The following is a 14,635-nucleotide window of genomic DNA, read 5'->3' on the forward strand; positions in this document are numbered from 1 at the left end:
CCTACTAGCTAATATTATTACCAAGATGTTAGTTGGTATTAGACCCTCAGTCTCTTAGAGCCCCCTGGATAGCATAACTATGAAGGTAAGTATCTTAAGGAACTATTTTAAGTGACTAATACTACTAAAGCTGTGCTTTTCATTGCAATTGCATTTTCAGAGGTATATGTATAATTCATGAAATGTAATCTTCATATTTCTGTCTGTGCACAATTCTTACATTTCCTGGTGGCTAGTTGATTAGAAGAGATTAATGTGTAATAAACTGACAAATGGTACAAACGCCTTTATTTTAAATTATCTTTATTTCCATTTTTGTTAGAAAATTGTTGTGGGTAAGAGTGTGATAATCAGTCAGAAAATGACTAAATCACAGCATCATTTATTAGGCATCATGATGAACCAACACTGCCCTCTAGTGACGGCAACAGAAATCCACACCAAGAGAAGAAACACACAACAAAACCTAAACCTACATAATGCAGCAATTAAAACCCAGACAAGTATAAATGTTCCCCAAGTGTCATGAAACTTAACAGCATAAAGTAGATAACATCTAAGATGTGATATGTATTACACATGAACAAATAAGCTTATGACACATTGCATGCACTTCAATGTTTTACATCAAATTCATTATCAACAGTCATGACAAGAAAATACTTTTCTCAAATTAAATCTACGAGGCACTGTTTGATTTTTTTATTTTAATAATCTTTGGCAGCCAAACTACAGTATAGCCTAAGGAAGTAATATAAACTGTTATCAGATGGAGTGTTCTTCCATGGACATCATCTGAAAGCCAGTTTTATACATTCATCTCAGTCACATCTGTAGTCCATTTCAAATGCCTGTGTAGACAATATTCTTCTAAAAATAGCAACCTCCAGTCCAGACCAAGTTTGTCGAGGCCGATACTGAAAAAGGGCAACGGAAACATTGCATCTCCTTCACAGCAACACAGCTTCAGCACCGCACATTCACTGCCAACAAAACGCCTCCGGGGTTCTTTTTTGGACAGTTCTACGCCGATGCAGTAGGCTTCCACAGACCTACTGTAGTGTTTTGGCCACTGACAGTCTGTAGTGTTGAAGCCACTGACAGTCTGCAGTGCAGGTTAACACTTTGAACTCCGTCAGTCCCGTCACTGAGCATAATAGTGTGTGAACTGCCACTTTTGGAAGGCATTGCCCGAATCACAGTCCTTGAGGTGGATGGCGTCACCCTGGCGCCCCGCCTCCAGACACCTACGCTGGGGAACTAACTCTGCTAGCAGGTGCTCCCCCTTGGCAACGACAAAAACAGAAGACATATAATTATGAACACAGCTTTTACCCTCACATTATAAACAATGAAACTCATACTTTAATACCTTCAAAGACTCAACTCAACTGCCATCAGTTTTTTTTGCTTGGATTTCTGAGACCAATCCTGCTGCTTCAAATAGTTCTTATACAGACCAAGAATTTCTGGATGGTAGTTGTGAAATGAAAAGAAAACAAATATGAGCGACGAAACAATGGCCGCACCCAAAGCTGACCTACCAGTGCGGAGTTGGATGCCTTGTGGAACCAGCGGAGGTTGGGCTTGGCACTGTCACATAATTCTAGAGACAGGCCAGTTTCTTTGCCCTCGGGAACGATGCATAAATCTTGCTGGCGAATATGCCTCATCCAGGTGTAATTAAAGTGCTGACTCTAAATATCAGGGAGAAAGAGAGAGAGAGGGGAAGAGTGACAGGCATATAATTATGTTTCATGGAAACTAGAAGTTTTTCAACGGTGGCTCAGTGGGGCGGACAGCTTTTGAAAGTCTGGGTCTTGTCTTGGAATCTGCACTCATTTATGTTGGCTGCATTTGTTGTGGTCTAGTGTTGGATATTTCTGTTACAGGGCGTCTGGGTAGTGTTACTGTTACAGGGCGTCTGGGTAGTGTTACTGTTACAGGGCGTCTGGGTAGTGTTACTGTTACAGGGCGTCTGGGTAGTGTTACTGTTACAGGGAGTCTGGGTAGTGTTACTGTTACAGGGAGTCTGGGTAGTGTTTCTGTTACAGGGCGTCTGGGTAGTGTTTCTGTTACAGGGCGTCTGGGTAGTGTTACTGTTACAGGGCGTCTGGGTAGTGTTACTGTTACAGGGCGTCTGGGTAGTGTTTCTGTTACAGGGCGTCTGGGTAGTGTTTCTGTTACAGGGCGTCTGGGTAGTGTTTCTGTTACAGGGCGTCTGGGTAGTGTTACTGTTACAGGGCGTCTGGGTAGTGTTACTGTTACAGGGCGTCTGGGTAGTGTTTCTGTTACAGGGCGTCTGGGTAGTGTTTCTGTTACAGGGCGTCTGGGTAATGTTTCTGTTACAGGGCGTCTGGGTAGTGTTTCTGTTACAGGGCGTCTGGGTAGTGTTTCTGTTACAGGGCGTCTGGGTAGTGTTACTGTTACAGGGCGTCTGGGTAGTGTTTCTGTTACAGGGCGTCTGGGTAGTGTTTCTGTTACAGGGCGTCTGGGTAGTGTTTCTGTTACAGGGCGTCTGGGTAGTGTTTCTGTTACAGGGCGTCTGGGTAGTGTTTCTGTTACAGGGCGTCTTGTAGTGTTTCTGTTACAGGGTGTCTGGGTAGTGTTTCTGTTACAGGGCGTCTGGGTAGTGTTTCTGTTACAGGGCGTCTGGGTAGTGTTTCTGTTACAGGGCGTCTGGGTAGTGTTTCTGTTACAGGGCGTCTTGTAGTGTTTCTGTTACAGGGTGTCTGGGTAGTGTTTCTGTTACAGGGCGTCTGGGTAGTGTTTCTGTTACAGGGCGTCTGGGTAGTGTTTCTGTTACAGGGCGTCTTGTAGTGTTTCTGTTACAGGGCGTCTGGGTAGTGTTACTGTTACAGGGCGTCTGGGTAGTGTTTCTGTTACAGGGCGTCTGGGTAGTGTTACTGTTACAGGGCGTCTGGGTAGTGTTTCTGTTACAGGGCGTCTGGGTAATGTTTCTGTTACAGGGCGTCTGGGTAGTGTTTCTGTTACAGGGCGTCTGGGTAGTGTTTCTGTTACAGGGCGTCTGGGTAGTGTTTCTGTTACAGGGCGTCTGGGTAGTGTTTCTGTTACAGGGCGTCTGGGTAGTGTTTCTGTTACAGGGCGTCTGGGTAGTGTTTCTGTTACAGGGCGTCTGGGTAGTGTTTCTGTTACAGGGCGTCTTGTAGTGTTTCTGTTACAGGGCGTCTGGGTAGTGTTACTGTTACAGGGCGTCTGGGTAGTGTTTCTGTTACAGGGCGTCTGGGTAGTGTTTCTGTTACAGGGCGTCTGGGTAATGTTTCTGTTACAGGGCGTCTGGGTAGTGTTTCTGTTACAGGGCGTCTGGGTAGTGTTTCTGTTACAGGGCGTCTGGGTAGTGTTTCTGTTACAGGGCGTCTGGGTAGTGTTTCTGTTACAGGGCGTCTTGTAGTGTTTCTGTTACAGGGTGTCTGGGTAGTGTTTCTGTTACAGGGTGTCTGGGTAGTGTTTCTGTTACAGGGCGTCTGGGTAGTGTTACTGTTACAGGGCGTCTGGGTAGTGTTTCTGTTACAGGGCGTCTGGGTAGTGTTTCTGTTACAGGGCGTCTGGGTAGTGTTTCTGTTACAGGGCGTCTGGGTAGTGTTACTGTTACAGGGAGTCTGGGTAGTGTTTCTGTTACAGGGCGTCTGGGTAGTGTTTCTGTTACAGGGCGTCTGGGTAGTGTTTCTGTTACAGGGAGTCTGGGTAGTGTTTCTGTTACAGGGCGTCTGGGTAGTGTTTCTGTTACAGGGCGTCTGGGTAGTGTTTCTGTTACAGGGCGTCTGGGTAGTGTTTCTGTTACAGGGAGTCTGGGTAGTGTTTCTGTTACAGGGCGTCTGGGTAGTGTTTCTGTTACAGGGAGTCTGGGTAGTGTTACTGTTACAGGGCGTCTGGGTAGTGTTTCTGTTACAGGGAGTCTGGGTAGTGTTTCTGTTACAGGGCGTCTGGGTAGTGTTTCTGTTACAGGGCGTCTGAGTAGTGTTTCTGTTACAGGGCGTCTGGGTAATGTTTCTGTTACAGGGCGTCTGGGTAGTGTTACTGTTACAGGGCGTCTGGGTAGTGTTTCTGTTACAGGGCGTCTGGGTAGTGTTTCTGTTACAGGGCGTCTGGGTAGTGTTACTGTTACAGGGCGTCTGGGTAGTGTTTCTGTTACAGGGCGTCTGGGTAGTGTTACTGTTACAGGGCGTCTGGGTAGTGTTCCTGTTACAGGGCGTCTTGTAGTGTTTCTGTTACAGGGCGTCTGGGTAGTGTTACTGTTACAGGGCGTCTGGGTAGTGTTACTGTTACAGGGCGTCTGGGTAGTGTTACTGTTACAGGGCGTCTGGGTAGTGTTACTGTTACAGGGCGTCTGGGTAGTGTTACTGTTACAGGGCGTCTGGGTAGTGTTTCTGTTACAGGGAGTCTGGGTAGTGTTTCTGTTACAGGGCGTCTGGGTAGTGTTTCTGTTACAGGGCGTCTGGGTAGTGTTTCTGTTACAGGGCGTCTGGGTAGTGTTACTGTTAGAGGGCGTCTGGGTAGTGTCGAGGGAGAAAACACTCGCATACCACCGGAGACCCGGGTTCAATTCCCGGTAGCGGTACTCTCCGGCTCGGTCAGACTTTCCTACAGACACAATTGGCCGTGTCTGCGGGTGGGAAGACGGTGCGGTATGTGTCCTGGTCGCTGCACTAGCGCCTCCTCTGGTCAGTCGCGGCGGCTTTTCGGGGGGAGGGGAATGGGGAGGAATAGTGTGATGATCCTACAACGCGCTACAGCCTGCCGGTGAAACTATACAATTGGGGAGAATATTCTGCTGGAAAAACCCTTAATTTAACAATTCTGTGATTTTACTAATATTTGGGGTATTTTGTAAAGGTGTGTTCTTGGCATGTCTGCCTTTGCCTGGTACGTGAACATCTGGTACTATGTAAATTGTTCCAGTATCCAAAAACAACAACATTTGAAATGCTTACCTGCTTGCTGAGATTACATGTCTCAAAGGACAGAGAGCCCTTCTGCAGAACAAGGCATTTTCTTAAGCCACGATTAAAGACCTAAAACAATAAGAAAAACATTTGAACTGGAAAAGCAGCAGTGAAAACATTCGTTGACTCATTCGACGTGCCACCACACGACAGACGGCCCCTTGTTTTCCGTCTCGGTTTCTTCAATAAATCCTGACAGAGCAGTCACAGCCTTTTACGGACAGCCATGCTTTGTACCACAGGAGCACAATCACAGTCTCTGTTTGGGTTGAGTTTGCTAAAAAAGGAGTTCTTAGCACTTAGCAGAGACAATAGCTTCACAGAGGGCAAACATCATTTGCCTTCATTTGCTTTAACCCATTGATACCTGATGCAGAATTTGCGTGTATATCCCTCATTTGTGTGTGTATCCCTTTAAGACCGGTCTTAAAGGGATAAGACAGGGTCACACCCATTTTCAAACTCGGCTTTAATTTTGATGTCAACTGCACACATGTGAAGTTTCGTGACTGCATCGTGCACGGTTTTGATGCTATCGCGTTCACAAAATCTGTCTACAGACACAGACATACAAACACCTGTACCTGTACAAAGTACTCAAAATGGCTGCTGTGGTAGTTGGCACTACAATAGGTATCTCCAGGAAGATATTTTGCCATGACGACACACAGAGACTTACATGGTGAAAATAATAGCAGCCACACGCTGTGGCGGATGGTAAAAACATTATTTGTAATAGAGCATCGGATGAACCTACCAGGCCCTCAGCTTTGACCAAGGGAGTATCCATATCTGGATACACGTTCTCCAGGTACCACTTGAAGCTCTTGCATTTGAGCTTCTTCCTCAGCTCAATCTGCTCAGTGAGGCTGCCGATGTCAGTGACACTTTGATCCAGCAGGTGGTGGTAGCCGTGGCCGTAGAAAATGTCTTTGTACTCATCCAGCCACACTTCGGCCACGCGGGCCAGGTTCCGCTCCACAGTCTTCTGCCGGTCCTTGGGGAACTTGTACGGGTTCTGGCCTCGGAAGATGTGCCCCACTCGAGAGCAGGGGATAATCTCTATTTCCCCTCCGCACATCCAGATCTGTCCAAATGGCAACATATAGGATAGGATAGGATTATAACAGGACTTGTAGTCATGTGACGTGAGAGATGTTCTGTGTGGTCCCTCAACAAATATATGAGCAGTTCATGTCTGCACGTGTAAGAAAATGTACATTGTAAGAAATCAAATCAAATGAGTGATATACCTTAAATGAAATCTCCATGTTTTCTCCACCCCACACATCCAGCCCAGGATCATAGGCACCGAGCTCATAGAAGTATTTCTTATCTATAGAGAAAAGCCCCCCAGCCATAACTGGACAGCTGTACGAGTGTGTGGTGGGGGGGGAGGAGTTATGAGTTTAAAGGGATAGCCAACTAAAATATGCAATTTCCCATTAAAATGTTGAGTGTAAAAAACAACAGGAAAAACTGTGAGGAACTGTAGTTGGTTCCTATGTGAGCCAGTTTGCTAGGGCAGGGTTAAAATAGATTAAAAAACCAACAAGTGAACTTTGCTTGACCTGGGTTTCTAGCGATGTGTGCTTTTAGCCACAACACCAAATCTATGCTGATAAAACATCTTTTTGCTGGCGAAATGTTTTAGTTACATCTAGGCTGAGTCAAGAAATAAAATTCCAACTGCTAAACTATATTTGCTAATGTGTATCAGTGTTCACTTTATGAACAGCAACGGCACAGCATGGGACAAATATTAGAGCCTTGTCATTTCCAAACTGACAAGTGTTTAGTTACCGGATAGGATCTGCGATGGTCATGTTATTCTTCTTAATGTATTCTTCTGGCAACGTGCTCCAGCCAAACACCAAAGGCCATTTGAAAATACCTCTTTGGAAGTTGTCAACCAGCACATAACTGAAAAGAGACCGCAGAAAAGAATCCGTCAGATCAGGATATGACCTCTTTTTTAAACATGTTCTTCTATCCAACATGAACACACCCCATGAATGACTTAGCCATGACTCAAATGGTGTTTGTGCTGAGTCACCTCATGTCCTTGTCATTGATGACTTCAATAACCGGGCAGGCCACTTTCCTCCGGTCCACATAGACTCTCTCTAACAGAGGCTCCAGCCAGCCCACGTTACATTCAATGTGGGAGTCGAGGAAGGTAAGAACCTCGCCTAAGAGCAAAGCAAACAACCGGCTTTAGTCAAACCAAAGGCCACATCTACACAACAGGATTCACACACGTCAATACTACCTGGAAGGGACACTTTTCAATGAATTATTTGATAAGGGAGGCTCTAGGCAGGTTATTTATAGCCTAGGCAGGTTGTTATTTCTAAAATGCACACGATAACACAAGGTCATTCTGAACAATGAAATTCTTAGGACAGGGCAAGCAACAACTATGTAGTAGCCTAGTAGGTATAAGAAAAAGGGGGAAAAATCTAATATTAAATGTTGACAAGCGCAAACTTTTAAGCCCACGGCACAGTGGAATGCCCCCCCATATCCCCCTACCAACCCCTCCAATCCCAACTCTCTACCACCTTCCTATCCCGAGCTACGGTCCCCTTTCCAACTAAACGTCCTTGACTGAGTGACTGAGTGAGTGAGTGTCCTGACTTTTCCATCTTCTGACCCCAGCGGGGCCTGCTGGCCCAGCGCTGTGGCAAAAATAGCAAAAAAATATGGCAAAAACAAAAAATGAAGAAATATAGCAAAAATATACATTATATAAACAACTGTAGATACAAATATTCTTAACCCATTGATACCTGATGCAGCATTTGTGTGTGTATCCCTTTAAGAAGGGATACACACACAAATGAGGGATATACACGCAAATGCTGCATCGGGTATCAATGGGTTAATATATACAGTCAGTAAAATGAACAATTTTTATGAATGAAAGTGATGAAAGTGATGATCATCGGTGACCTTTAGCGATGGCAGCTCCAGCCAGCCTGGCCCTGATCAGGCCCTGCCTCTCCTTCAGACGCACGATTCGGACTTTGGGAAACTGGGACATGTACACGTCCAGCTGCTTCTTCAGATAGTCTGCGGGACAGACAGGAGGAGAGGAGAGTGCTCAAACTACTGCCTGCCTAGAAACCACTTCATGTGATTTTGCAACACTCACATGTGCAGGCAAAAGTGCAGACAGGCTGACACGTTAACGTAAAGCACTTACTTACAAAATGTGTGTTTTTATCATTATCACCACTATTGTAAAACTTCCGATAAGAGGCTGGGTCTCAAATAATGGCCAGGGAATGCATAAATAAAGGCAGGCCCCTAATAACATCCAGGTAGAGAACAAAATTACAAAACGACCAGAAAGGAGTCTTAAGTCACACAATATCTATAGCCTAAAATATCACACAAATATAGTAAAAAGAGATGCTGCATGCATAGTATGTAATAATATCAAACAATATCTGACATGACACATTTGTGAGCAAACCTACAGTAAAACAGCATGGCACTGAAAAGTTCAGACAACTGTAACTGTCCCGACTCAGACTCGAGTCAGACTCCTGGACTCGTTTTCAAAACTCGTAACTCGACTTGGACTTTAGTACTGATGACTCGGACTCGGAGTCAAGCATTCATAATTATCTGTCTGTGAAGAAATCATCACACATGGAATCCCTTGATTACCTTTGCTGCTGAAGTCATCCACCAGGATGATCTCCTTGAGGAGGTGTGATGGAGATCTGTTGAGGACACTGTGCACAGAGCGGAGCAGCGTGGACCACACTTCGTCCACAAAGCAGAAGATCACACTGGTGTCGGGCAAGTCATCGTGGACCAGATTGTCCGCGCACCTGCAATTAACACCACAATAACAACAAAATGTAGCTGATGTATTTTGTCAATGGCAGCCATGTTTGACAGGTGAAGTAAAGAAAGATTCAGGATAAAAAAAACATCTTACATTTCAGTCAGTCAGTGTTTATATTTTCATACGTAGGGACTCTGAAAGCTGCTGCAAGTGATACTGTAGCGTTCAAATAAGTTGTTAAATAGTTCTATATCTGACAGCAATCATTGATATACGTTGAGTGTTTGGTCAGTAACATGGGTCTCCCAGTGCCTCTGCTTTGCGGGAACACAGAAGATGGTATCCCATCATACTTTATCCAATCAGGAGAGAGAACTCAATAGAGTCAACATGGTTCTCATTCCCAAGTAGTCAAATACTGACGCTTTGGGTAAGTTTGTGTTCTGGATCGGATGGATCACCAATAAGGAATGAGAACCGTGTTGACTCAATCCTTCCTCCAGAATCACTTACAGCACCTTTCATTTCATCAGCTGCAGATTCCTCCACATAAAAGCTGTGCGAGGAGGCGCGCTATAAGAGCGGATCTTGAAGAACAGATTCACGATCCTTTTTTGTGTGCAGAACTCACGTGTGAGGCCTGGTGTCCGGGATGGCACGGTCCACGGGGATCTGGTCGCTCAGGTACACGTTGAAATGCCCTTCGTCCCATCTCTTCTTCACCTCGCCCTCTTTGTCGTTGGGAACGACGACCGCCTGACCAAACTGGCCCACCGCCTGGGCATCTCGAGGGGCGCGCGTCACGTCCAGAGCAACCACCTTGTGGACACCTGGTTTCCGTACGACGACAGTGGAGTTGTCCTTGGAGCCTGTTCCTTGTTGGAGCTTTGTAGGTTTCAAGGTTCCCCTCGCTGCCTTCGCCTCACTTTTGACCTGGTTTTCCTCTTTGTTGATGTTCACCTCCTGAGCTTTCACCTCCTTGATGGGAGGTTTAGAGGATGCTTTAACACGGTGTGCCTCATCGGCCTTGAGCTGGCTCACTTCTTCACCTGTCTTGGCCTTAGGCGGCTCATCCTTGACCTTCTCGTTGATCTTTGAATCCACATTGTTGTTCACAACTTTTTCTATTGCATCTCCAACGTTGTGGGGTTTCTTCTCTGAGGTAGGTAGAGGCGGGGCACGTTTTCGTTCCTGAAGCCCAGGTGGCACTTTGGTTATGTTAGACACTGCTACAGGCAACGCCACTTTACTTAGTTCAACTTTCTTCACTGCTTCTTTTGTCTCACCCACATCCAGGTTGACTGCTTTTTTGGCAGGTGCCCTGGTTTCCACGGGAAGAGCCCCCACCTGCTGTGAAGCGATATCACTGAGGGCTGCTTGTTCAATATGCTTGGAGGCTGCAGATTTAGAGCTGTCAAGCCCGAGCTGGGCATGGCGTTGTTGCTGCAGAGGGCTCAATTTGTTCTCCCTCAACATTTGGTCCCGTGGTGTCTCCTCTCCATGTCTGTAGTACACTTGGGCTAATTTGTTCCCTGCATTGAGTGGCCCCTTGTCCGCACGGCTGATAGGCAACTGTGCCCTCTGCACCGGGTGTTTGAAGAAGCCCCTTCTCATCTGCTGCTGTGTCACCTTGGTGGACTGCTGTCTCATGAGCTCCCTCTCCTTGATCACACGCTCCTTCAGCAGATGACTGTTCACGTCGTTTATTGACAGGCGAAGTGCGGCCATGTCGAACAGGAGCCAAATGACAGAGGCTATGAAAACAAATGCGAGCACTCTCCCGCTCCCCCTGAAGTATCGCCTGATCTTCATCGTCCCTCAGGGTTTGTTTTTAATTTGAAGTAATGTGAATCTAATGCAGATTAAAAAAATAAAATAAATCATATGTCAAAATATCATAATGCGCAGCGCACTCATACTTCTCAGTTGCAGCCGAAGTTGTCTTGTGTTTGCTAAGGATAGTTGCCTGCGTGGCATACTAGGAATATGATTACATTGAGCAGCAGCGGTAGCCCCAGTGTTGTCAGTCAGAAATACAGCCTTAATGCATTCCTGATATCCATAGTGTTACCCCGTCATGCTGTGTCGCTTTCTGAGCATTTCCAGCTGCCGTAGGATGTGTTGGATTCGCTCAACTCACCAACCCGTTCTTCGGCGAAAGAAGTAAGAAGATACAAGAGTCCACGCCACAGGATAGACACACATTTCAGTGTAGGGAAGACGTAGCATACCTACTTCAACTTTGCACTTTGAGAGTACACTGTGATTGGATAGGCAAGAAGGCAAGAAGCCAAGACGGAGGTAACGTCAAGCGCGCCAGAGATCGCTAGAATATTCCCGGACATTTGTTTTTCTTCTTCAAAATAAAGCTTTAAATTCACTTTTGAGAGAGAGAGGGAGAGCGAGCGAGCGAGATAAATCAACAGGATGTATTAGAACAACATAGATCATATAAAACACGTCATGTGATACGTTCAGCAAATGGCTTGGTCCGTCCGTTGATACAACACGGACCTTCGAAGCCACGCCCACTCCACAGTTGTGGCTTTGGCTCTTCTTGAAGAGGAAATTAGTTTATGAATTGACGATGCAGTCTGAATAACAGGCTAGCGGCTAGCCACAATGTACTGAATTGAGTAAAGTCGATTTTTGAAACATTGTTGTGTATTTTATTTTGTGAGTTCTGACCGGATGTTCTATGTGGGAGGGTCTATGGGTTTGTTTGACACGGCTGACCATCATGCTGCTGACACTACAGAGGCGGGTTTAGCAAGAAGTTTTAAGTGTCGGTGTCAAACTGCAATCTCAAACAAATGGTAAGAAGTGAACGTAGTTTGAATATCATCGATATATGTTGTTAATATGGGTTTTGTCGATTTGGTTAGGTGTATTTGAGAAAGAAAAGTCTTTAAATAGCTGTTTTACGTCGGTTCTGGCGTAAAAGGTTTAACCACCTTGCGCGCGCGCACACACACACATACACACGCACAGACACACGCACGCACACACACACACACACACACACACACACACGCACACGCACACACACACACCCTTTGAAATGCAGCATTTCTTGTTTTGATACCAGTGTAACTTGTTACTATTTCAAAACCGCCATATTAATTCCACATAGCGCCAGTTACGTAGCCTAACGAGCATTAGCATTAGTTTAAAGGAGAACTAACCTCCAAAACACTTTTTTTCAGCTTTTAACCAATATATATGACTTTGGGGGTGATGTGTGAAGAATTCTGGTCAGAATTTCCACATTTGACACCAAACTGTTGCCATTTTACCATTTGTATCATTTTTCAGCAGCATATCTGGCATAAGCGCCCTCTAAGGGTCAAAGACTGCTTTTTTTTTCTTTCTCAAATGAATGGGAGATTAGGGGCACACTGACGTCACAGTGCCCCCAAAGACTATGGGATTTCAAGATAATTACTCCCCTACCCCCCCTGTACCCTTTCAGCTCCTCAGAACTCCAAGCCTATTCTTATTGAAGTTTGCTCTTAAAATACTGAACCAAACGTCGTCAAAGTTGGCACATGTCTTAATTATAGTTAGTTTCCCGCTGAATGTGTCATTACTTTATTGATATCTTACCTGGATAAGCTCGAATGATGATGTTTATATTATCAGTCCGAGTTGCAAGCACTGTCTCCAGCCCAGGCATGCGGGAGAGAGTCGTACTGTAAACCTCATGCACTAGCTCCAAGCTCCGCGGGCGCGCGCAGCAGAGCAGAGCTCTCTGTGCTCTGAGAGTAGAGAGAGCAGTCTGATATTTCCGCAAACAAATATGGTCGCAGTTTAGCGCACATGTAAAATATAACGCTATACTACGACGTGACAACGTGACAAAGCTTCTCTAAACACATCGGCTACTATCATTTCCCTGCATCCCTCCTACTGAGATTATATCGGTAATGATTTTGGACAGACTGAATGCGCGGAGGAGGAGGAGGAAAGATCTGCAGCTGTGCCCTGAGTAGAGACACTCGCCTCGCTCCGACTACTGTGCCTGTCTGTGAAAAGCGTCCTGTCCAGTCGCACCTTCGCAAACAGATGCGGGATTCCCTCAATCCTGTACCCAATCTCAGACTGTATTCTCTAAATCGCACACCAGCTATTTCTGTCTGTTTGTTTGTTGCTCCGTGAGGTTACAAGCGCCCCATGCATGCAGCAGGCTGTTTCCTCTCGCCAGCCGGGGTCTGGCAGGAGGGAGGAGGCGCAGGCAGCCTGCACTGCGCTGAGAGGAAAAAACTTTTGCACAACTTTTAACAAGAATCACGAAAAGCCCCCAAACTAAAATGAAAAAGGGACTATATGGCAACTTGGACGAGGGAATGACGTAGAGAAATCTCGCATTGTGTTACCCCAGAACGGGGGGTTTGTCGTATTGTGCGGTGTGCTGCTGTAACGAGCCCATGCCACTTTGCTCTCGTAACGTAGTTTAACACACTGCCATAGAGTTACATGCAGAAAAATAATTAAATTTCTAGTTCGCCACTGAATTACCAAATTGATATAACTTTCAACCATTTTGAGCAAAGCTCTTTCCAAACAGGCCACCAGCGTTGGCTAGTTGTTGATAATTATACAGATATGGCCCCTCTCAAATAAATTATTTTTGAGGCAATAGGCAAACTGTAATGGCGTCGATTTCCGAAAAAAAATCTGGACTTCAACACAGCCAAAGAGTCCAGTATAGACAAGAGCATATGTCATTTCTTGGTTTTTTCCATAGGTATTTTCAAATCACTGTTCTAATACATATCTAGGGGGTTAGTCCCCCTTTAAGGTGACCAGATTTCTCAAATGAAAATCGGGGACATTTTGTGGTCCGCTAGGGGGGCCCAGGGGAGGCTGTGCCCCCCCGGCTTTTAGAAAATTGTGTACATTTTACAGTAAAATGCATAAATCTGGTGCACTTTGAGAGCAAAAGTAAGAGGCTAGATCTATCAAGAACTTTGTGATTTTGAAACAATTGAAAAAGAAGCAGTACAATGGTTACTAGTTATCTGGCACAATTTACCACAAATTAGACAGCCTAGGTAATTCATGGGAAATAGGCTACTGGTGTATTGTGTAGAGTGGCAGGAAGAGAGGGACAACTTCTCTCTTTGACCTCACCAACTGGTGGATAATTTATTTACACAAAACAAAAACATTACAGTAGTGATTTATTACCTCAGTAAACACTTTCCTTGAGTTTAGGGTGTCGCTCACCAGTTTCAAGTATTCAATGGCCACATGACCATATTAACTGCTAATTTAATATTAAATGCTGACAAAATAATTTAAAAAATCATGTTAATACTAAAAGGCAATTTTAATGATTAAAATTGTAATCTAGAGATAAATATGACCTATTGTGTTTAATTTAAACCAGGGGTTATCAAAGTTTTGATGGCTGAAGGCCAATTTAGGGAACAGTAGGCTAATGACTAGATAACAATGATCCATCGCCAATCACGTTAGAAATTGTAATTTTTTTCAATGGAGTTTGGTGTACATAAAAACGTTACTGACTTCTCTGCAAAAACGTTTTGAGTTAGTTAATGCACTTACTTACCAGATAGTTTTACTGTACTTTTAACTATTCAAAACAACTGGGATGGATAACCCGCTGAATGGGGTCCGGTAAACAAGGACGGTAGGAAAAGCAGCAAGCAGACTCCGCCTCTCGTTCGCCACCTCTGGGGCTTCAGTTGCGTGCGGCTGGGTGGGAAAACCACGGCACGGGCAGAGGGAGGACATCTACTCTGTGATCTACTCTGTCACACACAGGCAGCACTTTGCACAACGTGCGCACGACAGGTTTTTGTGGTGCCGCAAATGCTCTGTTATCGAGTTTCTTGCCAGTATT

General features: G+C 45.2%; 1 protein-coding gene across 2 annotated transcripts; it reads right to left on the minus strand.

Annotated features, from left to right (window-relative positions):
- Positions 1 to 337: 337 nt before the first annotated feature.
- Positions 338 to 10,976, minus strand: galnt5 (polypeptide N-acetylgalactosaminyltransferase 5). 2 transcript variants are annotated; one of them, XM_083641770.1, is made up of 11 exons: positions 10,761 to 10,976; positions 9,398 to 10,618; positions 8,643 to 8,809; positions 7,920 to 8,039; positions 7,021 to 7,156; positions 6,768 to 6,887; positions 6,218 to 6,335; positions 5,722 to 6,051; positions 4,953 to 5,033; positions 1,545 to 1,697; positions 338 to 1,285 (listed from the first exon to the last, which is right to left on the minus strand). In XM_083641770.1, the coding sequence occupies exons 2-11, from the start codon at positions 10,576 to 10,578 to the stop codon at positions 1,145 to 1,147; spliced, it is 2,547 nt and encodes an 848-aa protein (XP_083497896.1). In that variant the 5' UTR covers positions 10,579 to 10,618; positions 10,761 to 10,976; the 3' UTR covers positions 338 to 1,144. The 2 variants fall into 2 exon arrangements, with proteins under 2 accessions (XP_083497896.1, XP_083497895.1); XM_083641769.1 differs by having other exon boundaries at positions 9,398 to 10,976.
- Positions 10,977 to 14,635: the final 3,659 nt, after the last annotated feature.

This window comes from Poromitra crassiceps (assembly GCF_964638095.1).
Source record: "Poromitra crassiceps genome assembly, chromosome: 8".
NCBI classification, from domain to species: Eukaryota; Metazoa; Chordata; class Actinopteri; order Beryciformes; family Melamphaidae; genus Poromitra; species Poromitra crassiceps.

Excerpts from the sequence above, each read along its gene's own strand:
- galnt5 (XM_083641770.1), bottom strand. The coding sequence starts at position 10,578 with ATGAAGATCAGGCGATACTTCAGGGGGAGCGGGAGAGTGCTCGCATTT. Across the intron at positions 8,040-8,642 it reads GGATGACTTCAGCAGCAAAG|ACTATCTGAAGAAGCAGCTG; the intron begins GTAATCAAGGGA and ends TCTGTCCCGCAG. Across the intron at positions 1,698-4,952 it reads CATGTAATCTCAGCAAGCAG|AGTCAGCACTTTAATTACAC; the intron begins GTAAGCATTTCA and ends CCTGATATTTAG.